Consider the following 16031-nt stretch of genomic DNA (forward strand, 5'->3'; position numbering starts at 1 on the left):
CAATATGATAGTATTTGTTTTTCCAAAAATAACTCCCATTAAATGAAAGTAAACCAAAGTGCACCCATTTGCGATGTTGTTTATGTTTTTGCACGAGCTAAACTGACATAAATCAGGAAAACATCTAAAAACATCCATGCTTGTTTTCGATTTTAATTTTGTTTCATCGTGCTTTATTTCATTTCACAAGTGTTGCGTATACAAACAATTTGATCAATATAGATGTGTACAGTTGTATTACCTTGTCCTGTGGGAGTAGGTTTGTTATTGGTCCCAGCCTTGTCCAATAACATTGCGATTTCCCACGACGTGACTTTTTGTTTACAAAATTAAAAGAGGCCATTTTCTATTCTTGATCAGATCATTTTACACCAAGTTTCAGGATAGTAGCATCAAATGTCTCTTATGTATCGTACGAAACTCATTTATTCCAATACAGAACTACACGACCTTGACCTTTGACCTCAACAGCTATAGGTGCCACCTACTGGTCATGATATGTATGGTTATCAAGTTCCATGACCAAAGGACCATGCGATCGGCTTACATACAGTTGAGGCCATTTTAAGAAAAGGTCACCGCGACATTGACCTTTGACCTACTCGCCCCAACAATCAGAAGGGGTCATGTAATTAACATGGCCAGTGCGAATACGACGCTTGAGAACTCTATAACAAATTGTTTAATTGTTATTGATTGGAAACAGTACTTTTTTTCTAATAAATAGTAACCACGACCTTGACATTTGAACTTTTGACTCTAAAAATCAATATGGGCCATCTACTGACCATGACCAGTTTGCATACAAAGTGTACGACTCTACAAAGTCATTCAAAAGGTACTGATCGGAAACCGGTTTTGTTCATAAAGGTCACTACGACATTGACTTTTTAATTTCTTACCCCAAAATCCATAGGGCTCATTCTCTGACCATGACCAATGGGCATATAAAGTTTGAAGACTCGTCAACAAGTATTTTATAAGTTATCGATCGGAAACGAATATGTGATACTGCCGTCGACGCCGGATTAAATCATCCAAATATGTCTACATTCACAGACTACACAAAAATATGATGATAAGATGTAATCAGACAGTATGAGATAGAATTATGTTGAAATGTAATGAGATCAGGGCTGGTATTCAATATTGGTCTTAATTGGATCTGAGAACGATGTAGCTAATCGGATTACTGGTTATTAATAACTGACAAATATGGTGGATGAAGTCAATGATGTATGGCCATAACATTTTCTTAAGTTGTCAATTGAATGCCACCCTAGCTGATGCCTATGTGCTGGACTGAAATTAGTGAGATTGTAATTTGGTAGAGGCAATGATATTAGATGAGATTCTATGAAATGGGATGAGAGTAGGTGTGGCGAGTTAAGGTGAGTAAGTCGAGAATTTGTGACTCTAAGTCGCTCAAAAAAACAACGTCTTTTTAATAATTTTGAAATATAAAAATTGTATAACCTTTGTAATTAAAGTGTGAACTAAATGCACTCATAAGTGAAAATTGTGGGAAAAAAGTATACACCTTTGGTCATTTAAGGGTGAGCACAACCCAGTTTATAGGCTGTGACTTATTGGCAAATATTACATCGTTGGGGATCTTACGTACGTCCACCTTTCCTATAAAAGAGGCTGTATATGATGGTCATAAAAGTGTGAACATATAATGCAGCAAATAGACTAAAAATCGATGGCAAAAATAATGCCATTAAAGAACTGCTATGCACCATTGTCTAAAAAATAGATTAGCGAATCAATAGATCATACACATTAGGTCACATTAGGCACATGAGAACACAACTCGGCCTTAAAAGTAAAATTCATTGGCGTGCCAATTCTGTTTTATGCAAAAAGGATAAAATAAACCACACACTTTGGTTATAAAAATGTCAAGGTATAGTACGAGTCAAGGTAACTTATTCCTACGGTCTCCCTCGCTCCCTTGGATGACATTCATTTTATTTACATGTATATATTGACTTTAACCTACATCTACATTGTTGGACCAAATACTAACCGTTATAGTAGTCGCTGTTAGTCTTGAACGCTGTGGGTCGTCAACGTTCATACATAACATTTTTCAAGATTGGCAATTTATGGCGGCCATCTTGATCACCATCTTGGATTTCTCGATCTGCACCACGCGTTGGCAAATTATGCCGCCAGTTCCACATACAACTTTTCCAATTACTTTATACTAGTATAACATTTCTTGTTCTACTCAAGAGTTTACCTACTCCTTAAATACGACGTTTATTTTACGACGCCTCTTGAGTATCCATGTGCGTTGGTTCAGTTTGAGAATATTAAGTGGGGTACTTATGCTGAATGGTCCTGCAGCACATCATTTGGCTTTATATTTTCCCATAAAAACAACAACATTATCACAAAATAAGATATTTTGTTTTTTATTTGTATAAAACATTTACATTAAGATACAACATAATGCACCAATAGCAGTCAATGTATTCAAAAAATCCGGGGTGGGCGAAATGCCCCTGGACCCACTAGTTTGGTGCCTGCAAATCAAATGTGGTCTAGCTACGCCCCTCGTATTAGTCTTTAAGTCTTGAAGGGGCATAGTGTACCGATTCAGGATGTAACTAGGGGCGGTTCCAGGATTTGACGTTAGAGGGGCGTATATTAGGGGCTTAATCTTTTGACTTGCGACCTTCCCTCCAAACCGAAATTGTGTGAAAGTGTTGGCAGGGTGTCTGGCATATCTCCCCGAAGAACATTTGAGCTATTCTGGTCCGAATTGATGCCATTTGAACGTATTTTATTACTTTTTTTCTCCTATATTGTAATAAAAAGTAAGTTTAGGCGATTTTAGCGCCCCCCCCCCCCCCCCCGGACAGCCACACACATTCCCCGCTAGTGGTAACCTTGGTAAGAGCTACTCTGGTTAGATAATATCGGAGTAGGATTATTGGCCCCAGAGATAATTGAGGGAAAGGTGTAACAAAACTTTAATGCTCAAGACAATAGTTTTAAAATAAGATTTTGGACATGGGGTTACTTTTTCAGCTGTTCGCGTGTTTGTGTTGTGCTACCGAAACATAAAGATGTTATACGCACACATAGGGGAAGAAATGTAATCATGGCCATTCAATCCAAAGATGTTTCGCGGTTACCTCCCTTTAGCGAAAAACTATACATGATGGGATTGGTGATGTAAAGGGAATGAAATGCTGCATTTGTCATATGACCCGTTAAACATTAGTGTCATTTGACCTAAAATGTTCATTTTTGTCTTCAGATCTGGGACCAATAACAAATCCTACTCACAGTTCAGACTTATCAAACGGGTCACTAACCGTCTAGTATAAATAACAATGCATTACTGCAGTTTAATAATATCAGAAAATCTCGAAATGCCTAAATTTAAAAACAAAACACACGAAGTCTCAAGAAACGATTGTGACAACACTTTTTAACCGAAAAACGTTCCCTTGATTCCAGGTACGTTCATCGTTTGTTTCCATTAATTGATTTTTAATATAAATTGTATCTGATTTAAGAAATGTATAAATATACATTTGATCAATACAAGTACTACACTCTATTATTAAAGAAACAAACTGCTGAAGATGATTAGTTTCAGATAGAAGGTAAACAAATGGTGTATCTACTTTGCACGAAATATGCGTGTCTAGTAGAATTCGGGGCGTGGCTCCTAACCCAGTTTCTTCAAAGGCAAGATAATGAGCCTTACCTTCCTAAATTAGAACAACCCACACTCGGTGAGAACAAAGCAAAAATCGTCTACTGGAGCGAGATAGCCAGTCATGCGTAACCTCGCCACACCAGCCGTATTACCGCTAGGCAGGTGCTCTGGTGATAACAAACAAAGTAGTTCTATGTCTGCACGGTACTTTTTTGGCATTCTTAAGTAACTATATATTCACATATATAAATTATTTCGACAGTTAGACATAAAAGATGTTACAGTAATGAATAGCTACTCAAAAACGAATGTAATTGCCATTTTATCGACCGCGTATGTATACAATCGATCCGAAAACTGGGAGGGTATGACGTAAAAGGAGGCGAGGTCAAGACGGGAAGAAGACGGCGCTTACTCGCTAATTTGAATATTTTTTAGAAATTAGAGTAAATAAGTGTGATATTTATAAATATTTTTTACACCACATTTGAAATAATAAGAATACCAATCGATAATGCCGAACGAATCATCTGGGCAGGTATGTTTTTCACTTAAATCGATTTTCAGTATATTATCTGTGTTGGCCGGTGGATCTATTTTTAGATCGAGCCTCCGCCCGCATCGCTTGCAAGACCCCGCCTCACCTCTTTTTGGGGCTGATCTGAAAGTCTTGATTCGATTGCTTCATAGTTTGAGCAAAGCTACATTGTCTGCCATAGTGATAGTCATGGATCGTGAATAGAATAAATCAACCCTCATTAAAAAACACAATTGCAAATGTACGTTGTGTTTATATTTTTATTGAAGACATAAGAGAGATACATGTATGTTGTTGTAGCACAACCGATAACAGATTAAGGTCGCGCCACCTAAATATAACGAAGTTGTGCATGTCATTATCGGAGACAGAATTAAATACAGCAAAATGCACCAATTCAGTATGTAAATAGCCACCCACTATCCCGCCCACACATAACCCATCCTGGGTTCAGTTCTCGGGAGGGATCTTGTGTCAAATTGTATGCGAGTTCCATGCATATATTTGGAATTGGTATGCTATTTACCAGCTCTAATTTGGAATTTGTATGCCAGTTACTCGAAATTCTAGTTGAGTCAATGGTTTCTCTGACCTTACGTTCGAGCACTTGTCCTCTACCACTAATGCACCAGTCAATTGTAACCACGCCCCCCCCCCCCCCCCCGGTCTGGGGGGATAGCCGGGGAAATGGGCCGCGTGTTTTTACCTTTCAGGTGGCCCCGCAGTACCGGGTGAATGCCGTGATTTTGGCTTTGCGCTAAATATAGCGGGGAATGGGCCTTACCTAGGCTCCTTGGGGGCGGGGGCATTTGGCGGGGATTTGACCATCAGTTTGTCCCTGCATAGCGGGGATTTTACCCGGGGTTGGCTTGACCGAAAATGAAAGTCCCCGCTATTCCCCGGACCGGGGGGGGGGGGGCGTGGTTACAATTGACTGGTGCATAATAGATACTGTTTAAGACTGCAATTATATGATTTTCTACTGAAGTTATTTCAGTTCAATTTTGCTTATGTAACACTTATTTTATCGCCAAGCATTACTTACATTTTCAAATTGTTTTTGTCTACCACATTTTTGTCCCGAATGGCGATTGGACTCAGTAAGTACCTCAATTTCAGCAATTGCAGTTGATTTACACAGAGTCTTGATCTATTGCTGAAGTTGAACTGAAGCTTCATTCTTGATTCAATTATTTCAGGAGGTTCAACAGAGTCCTCTTGCATTGCTGGCACAGACATGCAGCAAGATCGGTAACGAAGATGGGTCGGGCCAGGGTGGGGTTCGCGTGGTGACAGGGACGGGGCAGGGAGACGTAGCCCCAGGATGGGTCCAGCTGCCCGTACAGACTTCACAGGGGCAGCCCATACCGCAAGGTGCCATTGCACTGGCGGGTGGTCAGGTGAGGAAATCAGTCAAGTAGGGCAAAACGTAAACAACATTGTGGTTATATATCTTGTTACATGCTGACCATAAAGAAGTTACAACTTAGTTATTCAGAATACAACCTACATTTACAGCCAATGAAATTTCAGATAGGCAATTATTAAGTTCTAGGCTTAAACATTAAGAATTTCAACTTTCGCGGGTGTTTGAAGGTATGACCACTGTCACTCATCCGATACATTATCCCTGCATCAGATTTTGTGTTGACAATGTGTCAGCCACTCTTTTTGTATTCGTAGTCAGTTAGATGGCTTAAATTAAAATTTTAACGATGAAGGAGGGGTCATAAATTTGCTACACAAACTCTGCCCATTCTTAATCATTAACTTTGTTTCTTTTTAAAATATATATTGTAAGAATATTTATCACATAATTTTATTCTTCCGGTAACTTAACAGGTGTCCCAGGACTCTGTATATTAAAGTGTATCTTATTAATTAGATATCTTATTGAAACGTGCCCCTGGTCAGAATGGGCAGATTTACCTCCTATGCAATGCCACAGCAGCAGGATGAATGACAAAATGTAAATTTAACTTGTTTTTTTGTTAAATAATGCAGGTTCTTCAGCCCCAGGGTGGACTACAGATTGTGGCTCAGGCCGGCCCCAATGGTCAGATCACATACAATGCAGTGCCCCAGTTTCAAATGGTCAGTCTTGACGGAAGTCAACAACAGATCCAGACACAGGTATCAATGCATTTGGTAAATGGGGGCTTTAAGGGGCCTTTTAAATGACCCCTGCCATTGAGTCACATCAGGATTTTTTACATTTAGATGTTGGATATAATGGGAAAACTACTCGACTGTATAATTAATGTATAGTATAAAAGCAAATGATATATATATATATATTTATTTATTTTAATTGTAATATTAATGCCATTTTTTAAATGCCTTATAAACACTTGTATTAGGGACTGAAAAAAAATTATGTCTACATTTTTCCAATTTGTCCACAGAGTTCTGCTTTTATACTAAGTTATTTTGCTTGTTACTTTATTTGATGTTGGTATTGAAACCCTGTTGCCACATGATTCCAGGATGGAGGAGTTAGTGCCCAGCAGTTAGCTGGTGCCCAGTCCCAGGGCCTACAAACCATCCCAATAATGACGCCCGGGGGTCAGATCATCCGCGCCCAGATCCCGTCCACGCTCTCCACAGGCATGTTTGGTGGGGTCGGAGGTGTTGGGGGCATGATGAATCTAGGGGGCGGGGTCATAAATCTGGGTGGAGTCCAGGGTCTCAATACTGTGAGGCAAGGCGGGGTACTTCAACAATTGCAATTGCAGGTAAATATTGATTTAAATTCATTCGGATATATAATCAATTTGTTATGATAACCCTTGTAGTAGGGTAATACTGTTTCATCTATTCAGAGTGCCTGGACTTGGTGAAGCTGTTGATGTATGAGTTTAAATAAGGAAATTCAATACTCATTGTAAAATTATAAAGTAATAAATCTCGGCTAATTCAAGCAACTTGACAGTTAATGAGATGAAGTGGTCATACATGTGTATGCTAAATTACATCATAAATGTTCCGTCGTAGGGCAAGTGGTCATACATGTGTATGCTAAATTACATCATAAATGTTCCGTCGTAGGGCAAGTGGTCATACATGTGTATGCTAAATTACATCATAAATGTTCCGTCGTAGGGCAAGTGGTCGTTCATGACAGTAATATGTCATTCATATCATGATTATTAATATTTATCAAATATAGCGCTTAAGATTTATAATGTAGCGCACATACTTTCTGCACTTATCATTTATGATGTCACAACACTAGTTATATAATTTTTTTATATATAAATTATATATCACAAATATATAATGAATCAATATTATGAAGTTATTTTATAATTGTGACTTTTTTATTTATGATATAAATTGTACTATGCATATAAGTATAATCTGTTAAATGACAACTTCATTACAGGGCAATACTCTACAGCCTATGCAGCAGATGCCCAACATTGTACAGATCCCTGTCTCTGCGAACGGACAGACAACCTACATGCCTGTTCAGGTACAGCCCTTCCAGGCACTTCAAGAGATGACCCAGATGACTGCCAACGGGGCCAATACAGGGATGGTAGCGGGGTCAGCGCAACCAACTGTGTCTATGTCACAACTCCTGGACCAAGTCAATCAGATTGTGTACTCAAATTCAACACCAAAAGCATCCACTATTAATAGTAATGCAAACGTAAAAACACAAGTGAACAATCAAAAGCCTCCTGCGCTGATGTTTGCATCAGCGAATTCAACAACTACCAATACAACGTCACAAGTGCAGACTATGTCGATGCAGGGACAGACAATTGCGGCCGCAGCAGCAGCTGCAAATATTATTCCTCAGATGCAGCTAATTCAGCTAGGAAACGGTAGTTTTGTACAAGCTGCGGTTTACCCCTCCCAACAAGCGAACATTCCCCAGCAGAACTCGGGTATGATTACAATAAACGCTCTCTCCCAAGCAGGAACATCAACAGTATCCTCACCAACGGCATCATCTGCACTGTCATCACCCCAACAGTTTAACATGGCGACATTAACACCAAGCGGACAAGTATTGCAGGGTTTTGGAGGACAAAGCTTCCAGGTGAGTTATAAGTTTGAACAGTGGTTGAATGAACATGTAAAAAGGATTTACTGAATAGGTGTAGCTGTCCTAACTTCTCTATATTTGCTTGAATGAATTTTCTGATATACATAAAAGATGCTTCTAATCACATGATCATGACTTTATTTTTAAAGGCTATAGGTGAAGTTTTATTGACCTCAAAATTGATTTATTTTCCATTTCTTAAAGTTGCACTCTTACTCCTAAATAAGCAGTACCACAGTTAATGATATTGTTTTATTTACCAAAAAGGATGAATAAATATCGTTAACAATGGTTCTTATGAAGGATACTGTGTTTGATTTTAAAGAAAGATGCAGAAAACATGGTATTTCTACCGTATGAGTTGTTAGTTGATAAAGTTCTGTAAATCTTTTAGGAGCCACCAGTCATTTAACATTTGTGCGTTTTCAGCTGTTGAAGACACCGTTAAAATCATCAGTTATTGATATTTTCCATAATTGCATTATTTAGTAAGTAGTCAAAGGTTTATCACTCAATGTTTATGTTTGTTATACATGTGTATGTACTGATTTTAAATGCGAGTATCACTTTAAAGGTAATCCAACAAGGGCCCAATGGTCAGATTGTGGCCACCCCAAACCAAGTTATGAACATGGGAAATCTCAAGTCTGGTCAATTTCCAATCCAGATACAGGGAATGCAGGGCCTCCAAGGGCTCAGCAATTTTCAGACCCTCCCAGGGCTACAGGTATGAATATATTGTACATTGAAAAATAGTTATTTACTTATGCTCAAATCAGGCCAGCTCCCCATAGATATAAGGCGTACAGACCCTTCAAACAATTGGCAACATTCGGGCCCTCCCAGCACGACAGGTATGAATATATTGTACATTGAAACGTTCAAACAGTTGGCAACATTCAGGCCCTCCCAGCACGACAGGTATGAATATATTGTACATTGAAACGTTCAAACAGTTGGCAACATTCGGGCCCTCCCAGCACGACAGGTATGAATATATTGTACATTGAAACGTTCAAACAGTTGGCAACATTCAGGCCCTCCCAGCACGACAGGTATGAATATATTGTACATTGAAACGTTCAAACAGTTGGCAACATTCAAGCCCTCCCAGCACGACAGGTATGAATATATTGTACATTGAAACGTTCAAACAGTTGGCAACATTCAGGCCATCCAAGCACTACTGGTATGAACTGACCCAATATAGCATTTTTAATGTGAGCTCAAATTGAGCCAGCTCACCAAACAGATACAATTCTATTATTCATGCTGGACCTCCAAACACTCCGCAATATTTAGGCTCGCATCCATCAACAATATTTAGGCCAATCTATCCACAATATTTTTAGGCCAGTCCATGGCTACAGGTATGAAAGATTATCTTTTTAAAAAAAGATGTTTATATCAGTTGTGTATGTACCCTGAAATCTGTCCTGTTTCAATCTTCTATAGCGTGAGTGTTACCTTAGGAAGGGCATTATTTATGACTAAATAATTTGGCCTTTTTTTATCGTCAGTATACCAAGTTTTATATATAAAAATGTTTGTTTTTTCACAAATAATATAAAATTTGGTAGGTGAGATTTATTTGGCAAATATAGTTCAGTAAGCTGGTTTTAATATTTCAGACAATTTTTTTTAAACATAACTCGCCTTCACATTAAATCACATGGTTTTTCAACTCTGATAGCGTGATTTTGATTGGATGGAGGTTTTTCCACGGCCAATCAATTTTGGCCTTACAAATGATTGTCTTGATAGGTCTATATTGACTGCGCTTTACATCTATCAATTTTCTTTCATCCATTCAGTTTTATTCCCCTTTTAAACTGCTTGCTAATGAGAAAAAATATATTTCTTAAGAAATAGAGACAATTTAGTAGATGTCTAGGGCTTTAAGTTTGTAGGTATGTCCAAAAATTAAACCTTCATATTATCTTCCACAGGCAATGAACGGTCAACAGTTTCAGGGCCAGATACCACAGATCTTGGGGACACAAGCGCTTTCAGGGGTCCAGGGGCTCCAAGCCATGACCATAAATGCTCAGGGGAACCTTACGCCAATTCCAATGGGAAATTCTCAGCAGACTCTCCAGGGAATTACCATGAGCACCCAATCCAACATACAACCCGTTACCATGGGACCAAACGGCATTATTACAGGTAGGTTGGAAATTGTGATCTGTATGCGTCAAAATGACTTCAACACTTGTCCATATTGTGCTGAAAATGAGGTTTGAATCAAAGTTATTAAGTTATTACGGTTATTTGCATCTAAGCTAAGATTAACAAGTTGCTTGATGTGATAATAACCGAAAATGTCAAATTTACTAAAAAAATTGCTCAGCTTATATTATGATCTTGCCCACAGCGTACAGAAGCAATCAATTTAATGTTTTTCTATCCTATATACCGGTAGTCTAAAATACACAAGTCGATGTAGATCAATGATTGTTCTCCAAAAAATTTACTTCCCTGTTTAATGTTATTTTGACACCAGATCTGTTCGTGCATTTGTTACAGTCAATGCACAGGATTTTCTTAACTTAAGGTGTGAAAACACTGCTTCAAGTATTAGCGACTGCACCCATTGCTCAAATTACTGAAATAATACAGAGCACTTCAGGATAATGGTGGGAGACAGAACTGTTATGTACCATGTTTTCAAGAACAGCATTCATCACTATCCTGTGGTATAAGTGGATAGCATCAATTATCTGCTCAATAGTTACACCATGGTTAAGCTCTGTCTATGTACCATGTTGTGAAGGACAAAAATCACAAATATCAAGTGGTATTAAAGGGAATTATAATTTATCTTAATGATAGTTACAGCATGGTTAAGCTCTGTCTACTCGCTACCTAGGGTTCGGGTTAAAGAGTTAAAGGGTGCTGTACCGTGTTCGTTTTTGCTAGCACCCTTCCACTCTTATGGAGATCAGTGAGTCCTTTTTCCTCTAAGGAATTAAATGCATAAGACTATCTTATGACTGATATTTCTTTTGTTTTAAGTAAAACTTGTATAATAATTAGATGACATGAAGTCAATTATTAATAATTGAAAATGTGGCTGTAGGCGAGCCTTTAAACATCAGCGAAAGGTGAAATTCTTAATGAATATGTCTAGTACTTAATGATTGCCTACCTGCAATTTCATTTGCTCAACATGTAGGTTGTATTCTCAATAATAATATGATTATAAATACATACAAACTTTACATATTTGGCAGTTGAAACCTTAATTAAACACACTTAATAAAAAAAATCTGCCAAATCCATAATATTTGAGTTCTTCACAGCCGGATTCAATAAGCCCCTTTCTCCCTTTAAACATTCTTCCTTTTTGTGGCAGCCTGTTCTTTAAAATCTTATTACTATTCTGATGGGAGTAAATTTATATGAAAAAAACACCTCTCCAACATGGTACATTGACATAGGCCAAATAAAGCTCTACTAGTTGTTGAAAGTGGAATTAATTTTTTACTTTGTATGATTCCAGCTAGCGGTCAAACCTTACAGCAGGACCCAAATGACCCAACCAAATGGCAGGTAGTGACCACACCCTCACCAGGTACCCTCAACCTTCCTTCACTATCAAGCCCGGGGGCGGAAATAGGTGATCCAAACACTCCCGGGAAACGCTTACGGCGTGTTGCCTGCTCGTGTCCTAATTGTACAAGCACTGACGGCAACAAGTGAGTTATACAGAATTTTATTTATATTATTAAAGTCATATTTGAAACTATTTTAAATCAGGAAAATAAGTGTTTGAGCTAAACAGACTTGTGTCATGAACTCGACCATTTGACTTTTTTATGCAAAGAAAGTAAGGACTTAAAAAGGTAGGGGTGCCTTGTTATGGTCTGCAAAAATATGGGTTGGTAGGTAAAGATTTTTTGATTGCACATAAATCTCACTTTAAAAAACTTCTTGTAGAATATTTGCCCCTAGTTTGACTGAAAAAAACAACAGACATGAGTTGACTTTTGCCCATTGTCCGTCTTATTTAAATACAATATCTTCGATAGTTTAAATATATTGCTGTTTTCCTGATTTTTTAACCAAATAGCTAAATCAATTTTTGGTCGAATAAACAATGTTAGGCAGGGATGCTAGATAGTGTTTGTAAGAATAAAATTCAAAAAATGAAATTTCACAATTCTAGCAATATGTCAATGGTGTTATGTTCAATATTGAATATTGATATATTCCAATAAGTTATGTTTATTTATGCTTTAGGAGCGGTGACAGTAAGAGGAAAGTGCATGTGTGTCACATGGAGGGCTGTGGGAAAGAATACGGGAAAACATCACACCTGCGAGCACATTTAAGGTTAGTTTTATAGATAGAAACACAGACTAGCAGTGACATTATTTAAGGTTACAGCCATTTGGGCTTACTTATCAATGAATGGTAAATTGACAGAAGATCATGAATTTCGGTTTGATATTATGGTTTTGTCATTGGTATAATTGAAGTTTTACTTGAGAATATTAAATTGATATTTGTCTTTAACATCTTTATTCTTAGAATTTGTTTCATAAAGCATAATTAAGATCTAAGGGTATTGATTTAATAAACTGATCGTACAATTGATTGTTGTAAAGGGGATTTTATTCCTTTTTTATGTAAATCAACTCCGAAATCATGCATTGCAAAACTGTATATGGCTTGGGACATGCTCTTCACTTGTTTTAAGTGAAAAAATTGCTCACATTATCTGATATTGGACTATTGAATTAATTTGTTTCCTCATGTTTTAAGATGGCACACAGGTGAACGACCGTTTGTGTGTAACTGGTTGTTTTGCGGGAAAAGATTCACACGGTCAGATGAACTACAGCGACACAGACGAACACATACAGGTACTTGGCGGGGCGCTCATTTTTTTGTGTTTTTATAATTGTTTTAACTTCAAAACTTATTGTAGAATATTTGCTTCCATGTAATTGCATCTGGTTTTGTGATGATAAGTTAAAGTTTTCAGTCGTTTAAGTTAGCACAAGACGGCAAACCCTGCACTGGTAAAAGGCTTTCCATTCTTGCATGTTTTCCAATGTTTATGAAGTAGTCGGGGTTCTCAATAAGTTTCGGTTAAACCGTCTCAAATGGTAAAGTAACCGACCAGCTTCTCCTTATTCTACTGAAAATTCATTTGGTTTTCCAAATTTGAACCGGCCCTATTGCCATTTGAACCGTCCATTTTGGCCAGCAGCCGGTTCTTATTGAGAACATTGAGTAGTGGTGATGATTTTTTATACATAACACATATTGACAGACTCTGTCCGTGAGGGCATAATTGTGAAAACATTAAACCTTTGCTGTACCTCAAAAACCATTCTGAGATTTTCACATGAAACTTACATGTACAATGTGTACATTTGCTTCAAGGGACTTAATCCTGACTTTAATAATAGTCAAGTTATTGGGGTAATGTCCCTTGATAGACCAAAAATATTGTTTATAATGTCTTTATTTTTTGGCTTTGTGTATAATAATATCTAGCACTTTTTTTGTTATTTGTACCTGCAGGCGAGAAGCGGTTTGAATGCGAAGAATGTGGCAAGAAGTTCATGAGATCTGACCATCTGTCAAAACACAAGAAAACCCATGGAAAGAAACCAGGCGTTGAGATGGAGGAGGGTGAGGGATTTATGGAGGGTGAACATGACCTCATGGGGGTCAAGGAGGGGGAGGAAGACGAGGAGGATGAGGTTGGGGAGGAGGGGCAGTTGATGGAAATTAGTATCGAAGGGATTGGGGAGCCGGGTCAGACTCTCACTGTGATAAAGGCAGACTACAACGAGATGTCTGATGAAGATAAATAACACTGGGCCTAGACCAGACAGTTATTCAATGCTGTAGTAATGATAATGCCTGGCCTTTCCAGTTCTCGAATTGAGCCCCCCAGTGGGGCCTCTTGAATATTGAAGGCAGACTACCTGGGGAAACATCCTGAAAAAGATTAGAAGATCATGGGCTATACAATAGGTTACATCAGTAGCGTATTAGCGACTGTCTTACAGTTATTGAAATGAGCCTAGTTTTGGTACCAGATCATTTTTTCAAATGAAAATGAAAAGACAAAAATAGCTGAACCTCAACAAGCTACAATGTTCATTCTGCCTCCTTCGGACTAAGGCAGTTGTAGCCAAGCTGGCTATAGATTCTGCCTTCCTTTTGGTCAAGATGGCCATAAATTTTGCTCCATCAGACCAAGATTGCTGTAAATACTGCTTCCCTCGGGACTAAAGTGGCTGTGGATTATACTTCCCTGGGGACCAAGATTGCCATGGAGTCTGTGTCCCGTGGGAACAAGATGGCCAACGATTCTACGCAACTTTGACCAAGATGGCCAACGATTCTACACAACTTGGGACCAAGATGGCCATAGATTCTGCCTACCTTGTGCCCGAGATGGCCATAAATTCTGCTTCCTTGGGACCCAGATGACTGTAGATTCTGCCTCTCATTGGGCCAAGATGGTTGTTGATTCTGTTTCCCTTGGGACCAAGATAGCTGTGGATTTGTTATCAACTGAAGACAAAATAGAAAAATTTATCCAAATAGTCATTAAGATGACTGGTTACAGATAGTTCATTATTCAATAAGTCGTTTTAATTTAAAAATAAAATCACAATTGTAATTAAACGTTTTGAATCAAGCTTTTGAGATTTTAAGCCTAGTTTCACAAAGACTAAAGATTGAATTATGTTTGAATTACTCTGTGATACTATATAAAAATTACAATTGAATGAAGAATTACTAATGAAAATGACAGAAACAGGTTGGAACATTTCAAATACTAGAATAAAAGTTTTTTTTGCATTTTTGCATATGATGTTCAGTGTTTTCAATTACATTTTAGGATAATGTGTGCTCATTGCATTTATTGTAATCTTTACATTTTCAAAGTCTTGCCATCTAAAATATGTTAAAACTTTGTGTGAGATATCTATGTATCAGTGTCTTTTCCCAGCATTTGGGTGTTATTTAAAATGGGGCTGGGTCCTTTCTAAATGAAAAAAAATCCTTCCATTTTGAATAAAATTGTGAATTTTTAATATTGCCTACAAATAACAAAGAATGCTGTAAATAGACAAAGTGTTAAATAAAGTGATTAAATTTGTTCCTTAAAAGGGCTGTACTCTGTATGATGAAATAGCGTAAAGAAAAAAAGGAAATTGTCGAAAACTGACATAAACTTGGTATCGATGTGTACAATGCATTGATATTTACTAACTGAAGTACCACATAGTTTACAATAAAGTTGTTTTTCGCAGTTTTTTTGTATTTTTTCCATTAAAAAAGATTACTATGTATGTCTAACAGAATTCATTCCTTATGCGTGATTGGCTGGTCGATGTTATTACATGATACTACCAAGTTAGATATATAGCTTAAATATTCCAACCATATAGAGTGAGCCTTCGTAGCACAGTGGATACTGGACTCTACGACTTGATTTTTTTTTTACATTTTGGTATTTTTTTACATGTTATCAAAGAGTAAAACATTTAAATAAATAATTGTCCTGAGATTCGTTACAGAAAAAAACTTTTTTTGGTGCCAATCAGGTATACAGTCCCTTTAAAGAATACACCGACTCCTTTAATACATAACATTTTATTTTATTTTCACCTTTGAGAGAAAAAATTGGTGTTTAAGCATTGGTATGAGGGGCACAATTTCGTCCCTTAAAACACGCTGTATGAAAGAGATTTTTATATTGCATGTACTTGTAAGTTGAT

General features: G+C 37.6%; 1 protein-coding gene across 1 annotated transcript; it reads left to right on the plus strand.

Moving 5' to 3' along the window:
* Nucleotides 1–4075: 4075 nt before the first annotated feature.
* Nucleotides 4076–14108, plus strand: LOC128240988 (transcription factor Sp4-like). The gene is made up of 11 exons (XM_052957974.1): nt 4076–4220; nt 5420–5620; nt 6225–6353; nt 6707–6955; nt 7606–8271; nt 8852–9004; nt 10227–10443; nt 11780–11975; nt 12520–12612; nt 13045–13145; nt 13813–14108. Exons 1-11 carry the CDS (start codon nt 4197–4199, stop codon nt 14106–14108), a joined length of 2325 nt encoding a protein of 774 aa, XP_052813934.1. The 5' UTR covers nt 4076–4196.
* The last annotated feature ends 1923 nt before the right edge of the window (nt 14109–16031 follow it).

The sequence above is a fragment of the Mya arenaria genome, chromosome 7, assembly GCF_026914265.1.
Source record: "Mya arenaria isolate MELC-2E11 chromosome 7, ASM2691426v1".
Classification (NCBI taxonomy): Eukaryota; Metazoa; Mollusca; class Bivalvia; order Myida; family Myidae; genus Mya; species Mya arenaria.

Bases quoted from the DNA above. Each gene is read 5' to 3' on its own strand.
- LOC128240988 (XM_052957974.1), top strand. From the start codon at position 4,197: ATGCCGAACGAATCATCTGGGCAG. The intron at 5,621-6,224 runs GTGAGGAAATCA...TAAATAATGCAG, and splicing joins TTGCACTGGCGGGTGGTCAG to GTTCTTCAGCCCCAGGGTGG. The intron at 13,146-13,812 runs GTACTTGGCGGG...TTGTACCTGCAG, and splicing joins ACACAGACGAACACATACAG to GCGAGAAGCGGTTTGAATGC.